Source organism: Gobio gobio, assembly GCF_949357685.1.
Source record: "Gobio gobio genome assembly, chromosome: 3".
NCBI classification, from domain to species: Eukaryota; Metazoa; Chordata; class Actinopteri; order Cypriniformes; family Gobionidae; genus Gobio; species Gobio gobio.
The window spans coordinates 21,334,361-21,350,455 of NC_137099.1; the positions used below are offsets into that span (position 1 = coordinate 21,334,361).

At 36.5% G+C, this 16,095-nt stretch overlaps 1 protein-coding gene across 2 annotated transcripts; it reads left to right on the forward strand.

Annotated features, from left to right (window-relative positions):
- The first annotated feature begins 4,427 nt into the window (after positions 1–4,427).
- tlr3 (toll-like receptor 3) lies at positions 4,428–11,472 on the forward strand. Of its 2 annotated transcripts, XM_079812067.1 has the most exons (6): positions 4,428–4,528; positions 6,454–6,933; positions 7,401–7,595; positions 8,313–9,939; positions 10,052–10,165; positions 10,407–10,537. In XM_079812067.1, the coding sequence occupies exons 2-5, from the start codon at positions 6,493–6,495 to the stop codon at positions 10,144–10,146; spliced, it is 2,358 nt and encodes a 785-aa protein (XP_079668193.1). In that variant the 5' UTR covers positions 4,428–4,528; positions 6,454–6,492; the 3' UTR covers positions 10,147–10,165; positions 10,407–10,537. The 2 variants fall into 2 exon arrangements, with proteins under 2 accessions (XP_079668193.1, XP_079668192.1); XM_079812066.1 differs by having other exon boundaries at positions 8,313–10,165; positions 10,407–11,472.
- Positions 11,473–16,095: the final 4,623 nt, after the last annotated feature.

A 16,095-nucleotide genomic window follows, 5' to 3' on the forward strand; every position in this document is an offset into this window, starting at 1 on the left:
GTGTAAACACACTTCACACCTCACTCTTCTTTTTTTCATTTTAGTAGATAGATGTGCTGTACAAGACCAGAGTAATACGCATACACACAAACTCAGTGAGCTCTTACCTTGTCTAGAGTTTCAGTACGATCCAAATCCAGAAAGCGTTTATATTGTATGTGAGTGTATGTGAAGCTCAGATTGAGGGTTTACTTTGAACACGCTGTTAGGCATTCACTAGCTCTCTCTCTCTCTTTCTTTCTGAAACATACTCTATTCAGCTGCAATCCCTGTGGTTATTCCATCTACATGAGTGGACTTTGACACGTGCACTTAGACAAGAAATGTCCTACTGTATCCAAGTATGTGTTTCTTCATAAGTAGATTCCAGCCTGTGAATGTGACAGTAATCTTTTCCCACAACAGCTCTCTCTGTTTCCCTCTCCATTGCTGACTCCAGTGCACGGCTGATTTCTGCAAGGTTTGCTCTCGCTCTCTCAGTTTCCTTTCTCTCTCACTTAATTGTCCATCAATTTTCTCTAAACCTCCCTTTTCTGCCTCTCTCCCTGCAGGAATATTTTTCACCTGCATCCTTTCGTCTGTAAAATGCCACAGTGCAAAGTCTCTTTACCGATAAATGCCAACAGATCAAATCGGAGGGATATGCGACTGCTCAACTTGATTGCATTCTCTTTTGATTTTATACTTGTTTTCCTTTTTCTTTTAGGGAACAATGTTACAATGCCTTGAAATGACATACCGGTCAAACGTTTGGAACAACTTTTTTAATGTTTTTGAAAGATCTGTATTTCTGATCAAATAAATGCAGCCAGCTCACCATATAGGGCCTTTATAATGAAAATACCAAAAGAAAAGTTTGTTTATTAAGCAGCACAACTGTTTTTACAACATTGCTAATAATAAGAAATGTTTTCTTGAGCACCAAATCAGCACACTAGAATGATTTCTGAAGGATTTCCCACTTTATATTAGGTGGCCTTAACTACTAAAGAAACGAAAGAAATACATTCAATGCACTTATTGTGTTCATATTGTATTGCAAAACACTTTTGCTGATATTGAGGTGGGATACGGGTAAAGTTAGGGACAGGTGTGGTAAGTTTAAGGGTAGGGTTAGGTGTAAGGGAAGTGTCAACAGTGTAATTATGAATCTATAACAGAAGTAATTGCATGCAGATAATATTTTAAATGTAAGTACAATGTAAAACATGTGTACACAATAAGTGAATTGAATCAAATGATTAATTTAAATGTTAGTACATAGTAGTTTAGGCCACCTAATATAAACTGGGTCCCTGAAGAGTGTATGACAGCTGAAAATTCAGCTTTGCCATTATAGGAATTAATTACATTTTAAAATATATTCAAATTGTCACAGTCACAGCAGCTCACTCACCCTCAGCACTACACTTCCCAGCATCCTCCTTGGCTCTCACCTGCATGCACTTCTTTATCACCCCCACATGCACGTCATCTCATCATCACTTCAGCCAGCATAAAAGCACACACCTCACTCTGTCACTCACTTACCTGGCGTTACTTACCAGTCTCCAGTGTTTACTACGTTTCTCCGTCGTCTCTCCTGATCCTTCATGTCCCCATCGTCTTCCTGGTCTTCTGTGTCTCCCTCTACAAGGTTCTATTACCAGTCTCTCCACGGAGGTGTCCTCCTTGCCATCCACGACCTCCTCGAACATCTGCAACACAGTAATAGTGTCAGTATTCCCATTCGCTATTTTCCATATACTCACCTTCAAGTGACATTCTTCGTCTGCATTTAATAAAGCTCATTGTCATTCTAACCATCCCTGTTGTGAGTCTCTGTCCTGTAACACAAAGAGAAAATGTTTTTCTTTTGTAGTAATAATTAAATGAAATAAAATGCAGCCATGACAAGAATAAGAGACATCTTTCAAAACATTTAAACAATCTTCATTTTAAAACTTTGACCAGTAGTGTATAAATGTGGCATGCAGTTCCATTTTGACTTTACTTCCCAGACAGAGTATACAAACTAGTATAGAGTATGAGTTTTGACTTATTATAAAGACTTTTATAATACGACAAAAGACATTTATGTTTATGCATAAATGTGCATTATACAGAACAATTTACAGTATATAAGTATACAGGTTGAGTCCCAAGATTACAGATACTATATTATGAATATAACATGTATCAATATATTATACACATTATGGATATATTGATGTAGAATACAGACAAAGTTTAGAGTATGACTGAGGTATACAAAACTGGCATCACTTCGAGGTCAGTCAAAGGTCATATCTTTCTGTTCTGATCTCTGAAAGAATGCTTGGGAATAAACTGAAAGATATTGTTGAGAGGAGAGATAAAAGGAGAAGACAAAAGAGTTCTGTCTAGAGAGATGAAGAGAAAAAAAGCGTATTATGTTATCAGTTCAATTATGCATGAGTTGAACAGGTATAGAGGCAGGTTTTTATTTAGGCCATATGGGGAAAATACTTTTGTATATAGCCTACTTAACAGAAGTTAATGTTTTTTGCAAATTGTATTATCAGCATATAGATCAAATTTGAACTATTGTTTCCCCCAGAATGTCTCAGAAATGTATGACAGATTCACTTTGAACTTTATGCAAAATCTTTGCAAAACCTGATGGATCATATTTTGAGAATGATCCAAAAGATTTTTGATGGATACAATTAAAGGGGTTTGTCGTATACATTTTCATTCCTGCACTTGATGCTCCTAAACAACATGATATAATCTCTGAGCAGCACAGTCACTGGTAACCAAACTAGCTTTCACTTTATCTATTTATATGCAAATTTATACACTCCATAAATTATGCAAAATTTCAAATGGTTCAGACATTACCTACCGCTGATTCTTTCAGAATCATAGAGCATACTTTAGAGTCTGTGGTGTGTGGGTGCCTGGACTGATGGATTGCCTGCAGTAAGTATCTGTGAGAATAGCTGCATGTTACTATTAACTGTGTCAGCGAAACATGGTTGATCAGCATCACACACACATAATATTGATCTCTTGTGTGGAGTGAATAATTGCTGACCATGAAAGGACACAAATACACACACATAATACCTGTCCAGCATTGTTCAGTCACTATAGCATGGAGAGTTATATGGAGTGTGGGTAAATCAGGAAGGAAGGGCTTTACTGATGTGGCTGAAATTAAAAAGGCAGCGTTAAACATATAGTTTGTCTATTTCATGTCATTTTCCAATACAAATTTGGCACACATCTTTTTTGAATTACTTTATCTGTATTTAACAAATGCTGATGGAATAAACATCCTGAAAGGTCTCCTGTCCCAAGCCCAAACGCTATTCATACACATAGCTACGGATGCAGAGTGGTAACCTGCTGTTTTGGCAATGAGTCATCAGATTCCAGGTGTCCTTCCACTTCCTGCTCCAGTTGCTAGGTAACAGCACACATCTGACTTCAAATTCTTAAGAACCACATGCACACCTATTCCTCGGGACACCTGCTAAACCCTGACACCAAGATGTTCAATGCAATGATTTTTTTCTCTACATTAAATTTGAATTAAAATGATTAGTGACTGTGAACACATACCTCAGAATTCAGCCAGGGCCGAAATCCTTCAACGTGAGTAGCAATTTATCTATCTACAGTCAAATAGTTAGACATTCCAGATTCATGTTTTTTTAATTAATATTCGCAATACCGATTTATTAAACTGATTGTTATTACAAACGTGTTTTTCTTTTTCCTGAATCTTGCCAAACGTCATCATTTTGAAATCTCTGGCGCCCCCAGCTGGACATTTTGATAAATGACTCCTGAAGCGATGTTGCATTTATAATAATACATAAATTACATTAAACAACCAGTTTTATTTTTTTATGAATAAATTGCCTAATTAAACAAAAAAAAATCATCATAGTTATTAATTATTTATCAAGTGTTCACACAAGCGGCGGGAAAGTCTGCACTGCAGCGAATCTTCTGAGGGGAAAAAAGGGGAAATCCCTCTCAGTTTACTCACTTCCTATCTTTCTTTTTTTGAAGGCCAGTAAAAAATATATATTGAGGGGGAAAACTATATTAGAAATAGCAGAAGTGATATGAAATTACGCACGTTCATATGACAATGAGGAAGTTTTTTTTGGGGTTTTATTTTTATTTGATCTTGGTTGCTGACAGTTGAAATGCAAGATTATATTGCAACAAGGATTTTGCAACTTGATCTATTTTGCATTCAAATAACGAGGGGAACATGTAATAACTTGCATATATTATTTATGTAGCTATGATTAATCATTTGACCTCGCTGTCGAATCAAGTGACGAAATTTGATATCTAGGACACGTCATGAAAGGACCCGCCTATCTTTGTTTCACTTCTCAAGAAAGAGGAATTATTCTTTATTGAAGGTTGTTTTCCCCTGCAAAGATTTTATGGTTATACAAGAGGACTGACTTGAGTTGCTTCACTCTTTAACCACCTAACCATGCAGATTTAAGCTGAACGTGGGAAAGTAGATCGTCACAAAGTAAGTCCATGATAAATGAACACACATGCTAAATGTAACTGCAGTAGCCTACTTTGTCACAAAATGTATACGTTCTCGCCCAGCATTTTGGAAAGACTCACAATTATTTTGTTATAGCGTTCCTGAGATGTAGCCTAATGTTTGTTAAATAATGTCGTAGGGTTGCCACCCGTCCCGTAAAATACGGAATCGTCCCGTATTTACAAGCAAAATGACGCGTTCCGTATCAAACCAATACGGGACGCGATTTGTTCCGTATTTTACATAGGCCCACACGTAGTTCAACAAACACACAAGGATTTTGCAGTGTGGAGAATACTTATAGCAAATATAAAGAAATCAATTTCACAATAAGTAGTACAGGAGCTCATTTGTGCGTGATTGCGTTTTAGCGGCTTTGTTGCCATAGCGGCGGAGTCTCGAGAACATGCGCTGTGCCAGTGTGCCTGTAAACTTGCCGGTTTTTTAAAAACATGTCGAGCTCGCGTCGCGTCCACCGTTTAAACGCAAGAGGATCTCCAGATATAGAGCTGAATATCAAAAAGGTATCAATGGGTCTGTCCAGTTACTCATGATGAACCTCAGGCCAACTGCACACTTTGTGAGAAGCATTTCAGTGTCTCAGACTGACTGACTTAAAGCAACAGCGGTGACAGACACATCTGTGCTTCTAAAGTTAGCCTATAGTTTTTTTTTAATGGATAATATCTTAATATAATATTATCAGAGCTTTGCAGACAAAATTATTATTTTGTAGACAGGTTAATTAATAGATTATAGCCTAATAAATGTAATTATTAATTTATAATTTAGCTACGCTATAATCATACATAAACAATAATCCTGTCATATAAAGTTTATGACATTTAAAAAAAATTTTTGATAAAAATGGGACAAATAATTACATGATAATATAGTCACAATTTAAGTAAATTAATTTAAAAAAATTACATTTTTGAAATTCAAAAAAGTGATTACTGGTTCAGAATGACTGCTTAAAGGGACAGTTCACCCAAAAATGAATATTCTGTCATCATTTACTCACCCTCAAGTTGTTCCAAACATGTATACATTTGTTTATGTTGAACACATAGGAAGATTACTATGGAAGTCAATGGTGCCCCCAAAGAAGCCTGGTTACAAACTTCTAAATATCTTCTTTTGTGTTCAGCAGAACAAAGAAACTCATACAGGTCTGGAACATCATGAGGGCGAGTAAATGATGACAGAATTTTCATTTTGGGTGAAATATCCCTTTAAAGTGCACCAAATAGGCTACTAAAAAGTTCTTTAGAAATAAATAAAATAATCAAATGTAAAATAATATAAAATGTGTTCTGTTGCAAGTTCACATACTTGATCTCATGTTTTCTTATGGTTTATTATTGAGCTGGGGGGGGGGGGGGGGGGGGGGGGTGTTGGTTCATGAATGGGTGTCCCTTATTTTGCCACACCAAAGGTGGCAACCCTAGAGTGGAGACCAGAGCTAGTTGCAAATTTTTTCTTCGAAAATCTCCCATCTTTAGATAACTTTTGTGAAATATAAATGCTTAAAATAAGCCTACAGTATTTAATAAGGATAATGCATGTATTTAAACATTATTATATGCAATGTATTGATGACTTTCAGCAGCAAACAGCTATAAAGCAAAATATAACAATGAAACAGCCAAAAAGCAAAAGGCACCATAAAATACAACATTTAAAGGATCAAGTAATTGATTGTATAAAATGACCAATGTGACAACCTGACCCAACCAGACATAAGACATAAATACACTTATCTTGAGGTATTAACTTCCTCATAAGAAAACTAGCCCTGGTCTCTTTTAGATCTTTCCATAATGTACCAAGTTGTATTGTCTATAAGCGTATACTTTGCTTAAGAAACATTGTTGTCAATAATATTTTTATGTTTATTGCAGTTTTACTTGGTGAAAAAAGCTCGGAAGGAAGGAAAATATATGGAACTGATGAAACTCATTTTGTTCCCCCTGTTCTGCACTTGTTTCCATGTCCACTGTGCAGGCTCTGCATATCCACACAAGTCAAAATGTACGATTGAAAATGACAAAGCAGACTGTAGTCATATGAATCTGGATGTAGTTCCAACGAACTTGCCCAAAAATATCACCACATTGGATGTGTCTCACAATAGACTAAAAAATCTGTCTTCCTTGCTTTTGTACTCGAATCTGGTGGATGTAGATGCCAGCTACAACTCTTTAACTGCCATAGACAAGGATCTATGTCTTTCTCTGGCACACCTGCAAATTCTTAATGTGCAGCACAATGAAGTGTATTTGATGAACGAGAAAGACCTGAAAAACTGTTGTCATTTAACACGACTTGACCTGTCTGACAATAGGCTGAAGCTGCAAGGGGAGCCCTTCTCTGTTCTAAAGGTATGTTTATGAAGACACATTTTCCCACAAAAGGAAAAAATATAAAAATCAATCAAAAGTTTGACGTGTTTTTATGGACTTGTTTTTTTTTTCAGTTGTTGCTTTTTTATGAGCTACAGTATGTTTAAAGCATAATTTATTTACGCTGAGCTAGAATACTGTTATATAGCAGCACTACTATTTGCATAGAGAGGTGGAATACATTATGAGTGTTTTAAAAGATATGGTCAGTACTGACACCTATGACTGATAGTTTAATGTATAACTGAAAATACTGTCTGCAGTCTCAATGGTTTGTCCAGTTTTTTGTTGTTTTTTGGTATAGGATGCACCAATATTAAAATTCTGTCTAACATGGATAAGCCAATTACTGATTTCATGCTCTGGCATCTAACCAGTAATACCATTTTCCAGTCTGTTATGGTCTTATAGGTAATACATTTCATTAACATTTCCTCCCTATGTAGAGTTTGACATGGTTGGATGTATCTCGAAACAAACTGAAATCAGCTAAACTGGGCATACAGGCTCAGCTGCCAAACCTGGTGACCCTTGTTCTTTCAGGAAATGAAATTTCTGTACTGCAAAAGGACGACTTCTCATTCCTCAGTAATTCCTCTGCATTTCGGGTTCTGATACTTTCGTCTCTGTCTCTTAAAAAGGTAAGAGGAACAGAATGTCACACGTTACATTACTTTCACTGCACATCAGAATCTGTATATAAAAACCCTTTCAAAATGTCAGACTCCACTATACGTGTTTGCCACAGTGTGTGTGTGTGTGTGTGTGTGTGTGTGTTTGTTGTTTACTCACATCTACCCTTATCTTTCTTGGAAAGCTGTTAGGACCGTATTTCTCTTTGGTGCTCAGACAATTGGACTTTGCATGATGAAATAATATTGAATAACTTTTGAGTCTGATTACCGACATAACATAATCTCATGCTAATTTATGAAGTGCTTGTGTAACGTGAGAATATAAAAAAAAAACAATGCAATTTGAACCAAACCTCAAAATAAAAGGCAGATAATTAGTATGTCTATGCATTTGTTAAAAGTTAAATTGTTTGTCTTTTTAAAAGTCATGTAAATGCTCAATTCCATTTTTTAAATTGTCTGTTTTTTTTTTACAAAGTTAAAGAGATGACACGTGATGTGCACGATTTATCCTTCAAATATTAGATTATGCATTGTCACAGATACTTAGACAGACAGAAGAGACTTTTGCTTGACTATGCAAAAACCCGCTGTGGATTATAACTGTGCATGTAAACAAACTCAATGACATGCTAAAAAGTGTAGTTTCATGAACCTGGTTTAGCTCTACCATTCTCACTCCAACAAACTTTGTCTTCTTTTTCAATTGTTTTGTTAACTCAGGTTGAGAATGGCTGTTTCCAGGCTGTTGCTAGGAGACTATCTGACTTGGTTCTGGATCGGAGCAAGCTCAGCCCTCAGTTTACCACTAATCTTTGTGAAGAACTTGCTGGGACAGCCTTGCGAAACCTTTCCCTTAAGAACACTCTCCAGGTGACGCTCTCAAACACAACTTTTCAAGGTCTAGACAAGACTAACATCACTGTGCTTGACCTTAGCTACAACACAATGTCAAAGATTGCTGATGGTGCCTTTCAGTGGTTTCCCCGACTGGAATTTTTATCCCTGGGGCATAACTCCCTTAGACACCTAACTAAGGACACCTTCAGTGGACTGAGAAACCTGAGGCAGCTTAACTTGCAGAAAGCACTGATTAAGAGTCATTCATCATCCTTACCAATTATTGAAGACTTCGCATTCCACCATTTAGTCCAATTGGAACATCTGTGTATGGAAAATACTGCATTCCGAGGGATAACAGAGCACATCTTCTCTGGACTTCTGCATCTGAAGACACTGGATTTAAGTTGGAGTATCACAGGGTTGAAGACAGTCACAAACATAACCTTTGCTTCTCTGCAAGAATCTCCACTCCTTGAGACTCTTAATCTTACGGCGATGGGTGTAAACAGGTTGGGGCCTGGTGCCTTCTCAATTTTGGGCAACCTCACTACACTCCTACTTGGCCGAAACTTCATTAATCAGCAGTTGAAAGGGGATGAGTTAGAGGGCCTAACCAGCATTAAAGAGATTGACATGTCTATAAACCAGCAAAGTATTTCCCTTACCAATACATCATTCATTCACGTCCCTTGGTTGAGTATTCTAAAGCTAGGGCGTGCCCTAAAAGGGACCTTAGATATGGAACCATCTCCATTCAGGCCATTAGTCAACCTCACAGTTCTAGATCTCAGTAATAACAATATTGCAAACATAAATGCTGGCATGCTGAAAGGGCTGTATCATCTGAAAGTGCTGAAAATGCAGCACAACAACTTGGCTAGGTTGTGGAAGACAGCCAACCCTGGTGGTCCAGTGTTTTTCCTCAAGGATGCCACAAAACTGTCTTTTCTGGATCTGGATTACAATGGCCTAGATGAGATTCCACTAGATGCTTTGCGTGGCTTCCCTGAGTTACATGAGCTAAGTCTCCGTGGTAATCTCTTGGATCAGCTGCATGCCTCTGTTTTCAATGACCTAAAGTCTTTAAAGTATTTGCATCTTCAAAAGAACCTAATAACATCCGTCCAGCGTGCCACATTTGGCGTGCCGCTGTCCAGTCTGACAGAACTTCACATGGACCGCAACCCCTTTGACTGCACCTGCGAGAGCATCCTGTGGTTCTCCGAGTGGCTTAACTCCACCAATGCAAGCGTTCCTGGATTTCCTCAAAGTTACATCTGCAACACCCCAAATGCCTACTTTAACCACTCCGTCATGAACTTTGACCCATTGTCCTGCAAGGATATGACACCTTTTAAGGCACTGTACATTTTGAGTAGCACAGCGGTGTTAATGTTGTTATTTACAGCTTTCCTGGTGCACTTCCAGGGATGGAGAATCCAGTTCTTCTGGAGCATAATGGTAAACCGTATGCTGGGGTCGCTGAAGGATAAAAGCGTTACTGAAGGTAGATACATGTATGATGCTTATATCATTCACACGGCTAAGGACAGACCATGGGTGGACCGAAGCTTGCTCCCCCTAGAGGACGACAATTTAATTTTTTTCCTTGATGACAGAGATGCAATACCTGGCTTTTCTCAACTTGACACCATTATTGATAACATGGGACAATCCAGGAAGATCATTTTTGTTATCACAGAAATGCTTTTAAAGGATCCATGGTGTAGGCAGTAAGTAAAATTACTTTATCTATAGATTATTCAAAAAGGTTTATCCTAAAATAATATTTAATCACCATTAATTAAATGCAAACCACTGACCAGTTTCGGTTCTTTGAGGTATAGATTCAGATCCTAAAAAAACACCTCACATGTTCACCGAACACAAGCTTCCTTTTTAGGACTGCACAGGTATTTTAGCCTATTCAAAGGTTCAGAAGTATTTACACTTTTTCCCTTTTTTTCTCTGCAGATTCAAAGCACATCATGCACTTCACCAGGTAATGGAGGACAACCGCGACTCCCTGATTCTGATTTTCTTGCAAGATGTAACTGATTACAATCTAAACCGCTCTCTGCATCTTCGTCGTGGGATGTTTAAACCATGCTGTGTTCTCTACTGGCCTTTACACAGGGAACGTATCCCAGCTTTCCACCAGAAACTCCGCTCCGCATTAGCCTCTACCAACAAGGTTAACTAGAAAATATTTTTCCATCATTTTTATTTTATGTCTGGGCCTCAATATTTGTATTTACTGTTGAAAAGAATTTGGAGGTCAGAAAAGGTTTAGCACTGATTCCTTCCAAAGCCAGCAGACCACCCCCCTACCAGAAATTACATCCAATGGCTTTGCAAGGAAGCTACCAAACTACCAAATTCTTTTAATCAAACACGTACTGTGCTCTCACAAGAAGTTTCATTACCTTTTTTATCCCCTAGTAACCACAATCCATTTACAACCCCAAACAAGATACTTGGGCAGATGCAATAACGCCTGTCTTAGGTGCTATTTCCTTATGCCCAAAGAGATCCTTTTACTCAAACTGAATGTAAATGTAATTTAATCTATCCATTTGCTGGCCACTGCCATCAGATCCAAATATAAAAGGTAAAACATGTATTTAGCCAATCACCTTCAAGGATCTGTTGAACTAAAATATATATGTATTTTTTTAATTGATGTATTATTTTCCCCCTCAGTTTATTAATAGTTTTTAGTCTAGTGATGTGTCGTTCATGAACGATTCGTTCATTTTGAACGAATCTTTAATATGACTCGGGACTACCGAGTTGTCTCAGAGAGTGATTCGTTCATTTTGTGTTGACCGCGCATGCGCATTACGCTGAATCTGTACTGAAACAACAAAAATGATTAGTTCATCTTTCGAGTCTCGAGTTCGGGTTTGAGTCTTTCGTTCTTCCTGTCAGTCCCATAGAGTCTATGCTGTCAGTAGCGGAAACAGAAAAGATTAGTTCATCTTTCGAGTCTCGGGTTTGAGTCTTTCGTTCTTCCTGTCAGTCCCATAGAGTCTATGCTGTCCGTAACGGAAACAGAAAAGATTAGTTCTTACAAGTCTTTCGGGTTTGACGTTTGAGTCATTCGTTCTTTTGCCACGTGACTTGTCACCGTATTGAACACTAGTTCACAACCTTTTTACTAACAAGCACGTAGTTATTTATTTATTTATTTTGTATATATAATTCTCAGTTAATATCAGACATATACAAATATGGGAAATATATTGACTATTCAAGTCTAACATCACAAATTCAAGTCAATTAGACTATTACTCGTTTTGAATCATCTGTATTTTATTTTTCTCTATTGAGTTGTTATATATATTTTTTTGTCCTTGTGTTATTAATGAATAAAAATCAGTTTAAAAATGTTACCTAAATCTTTGTAACATAGCTTATAGGCCTATAGCACCTATACAAAAACATATTACACACACACACACACACACACATATATATATATATATATATATATATATATATATAATGTATGTATGTGTGTGTGTGTGTGTGTGTGTGTTTGTGCTATATGATTCAAAATGAGTAATAGTCTAATTGACTTGAATTTGTGATGTTAGACTTGAATAGTCAATATATTTCCCATATTTGTTTATGTCTGATATTAACTGAGAATTTTATATACATAAAAAATAAAATTAAAAAAATAACTACGTGCTTGTTAGTAAAAAGGTTGTGAACTAGTGTTCAATACGGTGACAAGTCACGTGGCAAAAGAACGAATGATTCAAACGTCAAACCCGAAAGACTCGTAAGAACTAATCTTTTCTGTTTCCGTTACTGACAGCATAGACTCTATGGGACTGACAGGAAGAACGAAAGACTCAAACCCGAACTCGAGACTCGAAAGATGAACTAATCATTTTTGTTCCCGGACCTGTGTCACTTGGCCCGGCCCAGCCCCAGATCAGAGTCAGACACAGACGAGTCGACAACTAACGTCTCAAGGAGTTCGAAGACACGAGAGGCGGAGAACAAACGTGATAAATATGAAGTTGCAAAAGAAAGAATGTCTTGGACCAGGAGGTGAGGTGAACTAACAGAGTTAGACTGCAATAGCCTGACCCAACAACTGATCAATTAATTAAACGTTTCAGTTTCTTATCATTTGGCTTTGGTTGCAGTACCCTATAGTTTATTTTTATTTAGTTTTACAAATGTAATCAACATTTTCATAAGTACTAGATGGGTTGGGCTTTTTAACATGTCATTTTAATTATATTTTTCTGAAATGAACGAAATGACTCGAAAAAAGATTAGTTCATTTTGCTGAACGAGACTCAAAGATCCGAGTCAGTAAAATGATCCGAACTTCCCACTACTATTTTAGTCAAACAAAATACAGCAGACCAGGATACGTTTTTGTAGGTTGAGTAGCTTTGGCATGTTACCTCAGGTACCGATTATTTGATTGTTTCAACCTGAGAAGGGGCAATTACTAAAAACTGATGATAAATGTTGCACTTTGTTTGTATTTAAAATCAGTGTTAATGCTAAACAATATCAATGTCAATGTTGTCGCTAAGAAAGCAGCTTATGTCTTAAGTATTTTAGAATGCTAACTAATTGCATTTTTTTGGTACAATGCAGCCACCCAGTGGTCATTTCTTTACTCCATGGAATATTTCTTGTCTGTTGTCTGTTACTCTGTAAGCACATGCTTTAAAGTCTAAAAATGCTTTTTAACATTTCATTTATACTGCCGTTTGGGATCGGTAAGTTTTTTTAAAATGTTTTTAAAAGAAGTGTCTTATGCTTACCAAGGCTGCATTTATCTGATTAAAAATACAAAACAAACAGTAATATTGTGAAATATTATTTACATTTAAAATAGCTGTTTTGTAGTATAATTTATTCCTGTGATGCAAAGCTGAATTTTCAGCATCATTACTCCAGACTTCAGCATGATCCTTCAGAAATAATTCTAATATGTTGATTTGCTGATTCAGAAACATTTCTGATTATTATCAATTTTGAAAAAAAAAAATACTTTTTTTTTTTTCAGGATTCTTTGATGATAAGAACGTTCAAAAGAACAGCACTTATTTATTTTTAAATATTATTATATCTTTACTGTCACTTTTGATCAATTCAATGCATCCTTGCCGAATAAAAGTATTGATATCTTTAATTTGTTTCCAAAAAAAATAAAAAATCTTACTGACCCCAAACTTTTGAACGGTAGTGCATAATGTTACAAAGATTCTATTTCAAATAAGTATTGTTCCTTTGAACTTTCTATTCATCAAGGAATCCTGAAAAACATTGATAATAATAATATTAAATGTTTCTTGAGCAGCAAATCATATTAGACTGCTTTCAGAATAATGATGCTGAGAGTTCCAGAAGTCTTTATAATTTTTTTCCATGAATGGTTAAATAGCCAAAATCAAAATTGTGGTCAAATGCTTGTACAGAATAAACAACTGAAGTCTTTTTGTGTATTTGAAAACCTAAGCACGTCCCATGTCCAGGGGGATGTAACGTACCCCATTTTCAAGTCGTCATTTAACAGGCGAGGAGCTAAAAAAAAACATCTAACAAAACATCAAAATGAATGTGGAAGTTGGTGAACTGTTGAACGGATTTCTAATTTTTGTCTCAGTTCTACTTGTGCTAATTTTCACAACATACCAGTTGTGTAAAGATTACTTGCATAAATGGAGAGAACTAAAACCTGTCCCCGGGATTAGTCCAACTTACCCGTTCCTAGGCAACGCCCTCAACTTTAAGTCTAACAGAAGAGGTAAGTGCAAACAATACGATTATTAGGCTAACGTTACAGGATACAATATAAAAAAGTATAATATAATTTAGCTAGTTTAGTTTATGCCAACTTTATTTTAATTGATTTTTAAAAAAGTAGGCTATTCTACTATTTGTGATAAACGTGTATGTATGATCTGTATCGAACTACGTTAAACTTAGTAAAATATTAACACCAATAAAGACAGCAATAAAACAGTTAAATGAAAAACCTGGCTGGCCTAGAATGAGCTTCAGGGTTTTGTCTGTCCCTGACGACATATTACAAAACAAAAGAGATGTCTAGGTTGCCAGGATACGGCGATCAGAGTTGCAGTTATTCAGCTCTGCGGGAGAGGGAGGCATTGTGCGCGTGGAAGTCTTGTTGGGACGCCGCAGGGACAGACAAAACAACCTAGCCAAACTTCACGTTATGCTTTACACGCAGGTAAATAACATAATCAATAAACATTTTAATATATTATTAGTGATTTAGAGATAGGACTAAATTACAGCCACAACTTTCACCAATGTTAATTTCATAATAGAACCTTTTCACAGACTGCAAGCGTTTTAACGGTCAAAGGAATATTATAATTTTTTGAATTATGTACATTTATAACACTAATGCTTTGTATTATTACTTTTGCATCAAATTACAAAAAAAAAACTAGTTAACAAGGGTGTTTCTAATAGCCAATGGGAGTGATGCATTATTGCTGTTCATTTAGCTTTAATTCCTTTTTTTTTTTAAAAAAGGTATGCTTAGAAACTAAATATTAGCAGACACAAGAGTAGGCCAACTTAAAGTCACGCTAATTCAGGCGTGGCATGGGCAGACTATTGCAGCATTCACGGCATGACATTACCGTAAATAAAGCTCAATATGCGTTTTAATCAATAGGGCTGAATCCGAAATCGCCCCCTTAACATTCACTTTTCTCTAAGTTAGTCCACTAATATAGTTCACTTGAAGGAGCGAATGAAAACTACTGAGGCCTTGCTGTGTCTCAATTCAGAGGATGCTTCCTTCGAAGGACTCTGACTTCAGAGGCTGCAATGTGATGATCTAGCCTACAGAGGACTGTTCTTTTCACCAAGCAACTGTGACAGCGGCCATTGATGAATGGCAGTAACGTTTGTACTTCTTTGAAAATTAAACTGTCTAAGAAACAAAACAGGGTTCACATTTGAACATTTGAATAGCTTAAAGGTTTATTTTTACATTTGTATCATTAGATATTTGAGTAAGCTGAAACCAAATATTTACAGTAGGCTATGTTTAAGGCGAGACACTACAGGTGAATAGGGATTTTTTTTTTTTTTTAAATTAGAAGATATCCCTGTGAAACTTCTCCAGTTTATTACTGGCATAAACATAAAAAAAAGTTTTGTGTAAATTAAGGTTTTAATATACAAATGAGGCCTTACATATATAAATAAGCTCATTTGCAAACATTTCCAAAAACAAAATCTGGAAACTCTAAAGGACCAGGTTTAAAATTATTGGTTCTATTTGTTGACAAGACGAAAGGGCTTTTACAGAGGGGATTCTGGATATCTTATTTTGTGCTTTAGTAAATTGAATACTGATAATAGCCTTAAAAAAATCTTGTATGCTTGTAGGTGCTGCTGAAGTGGATATATCTGACTCTGAGTGTGAGAAACGTTTCGGTTACTAACGTAACCTCGGTTCCCTAAGATGAGGGAACGAGTATTGCGTTTTGCTAAAACGCTATGGGGGAATTCCTTTCCTCGAGATATTGAATCAGATTTTTATCCAAAAATACCATGTACACTCAGTGCAGCTGCACAACTCTCAGCAGGAAGCAGCTGCGTGCTGATTGGCTGTGCCGCTGCAACTGCAGCAACCTATGGC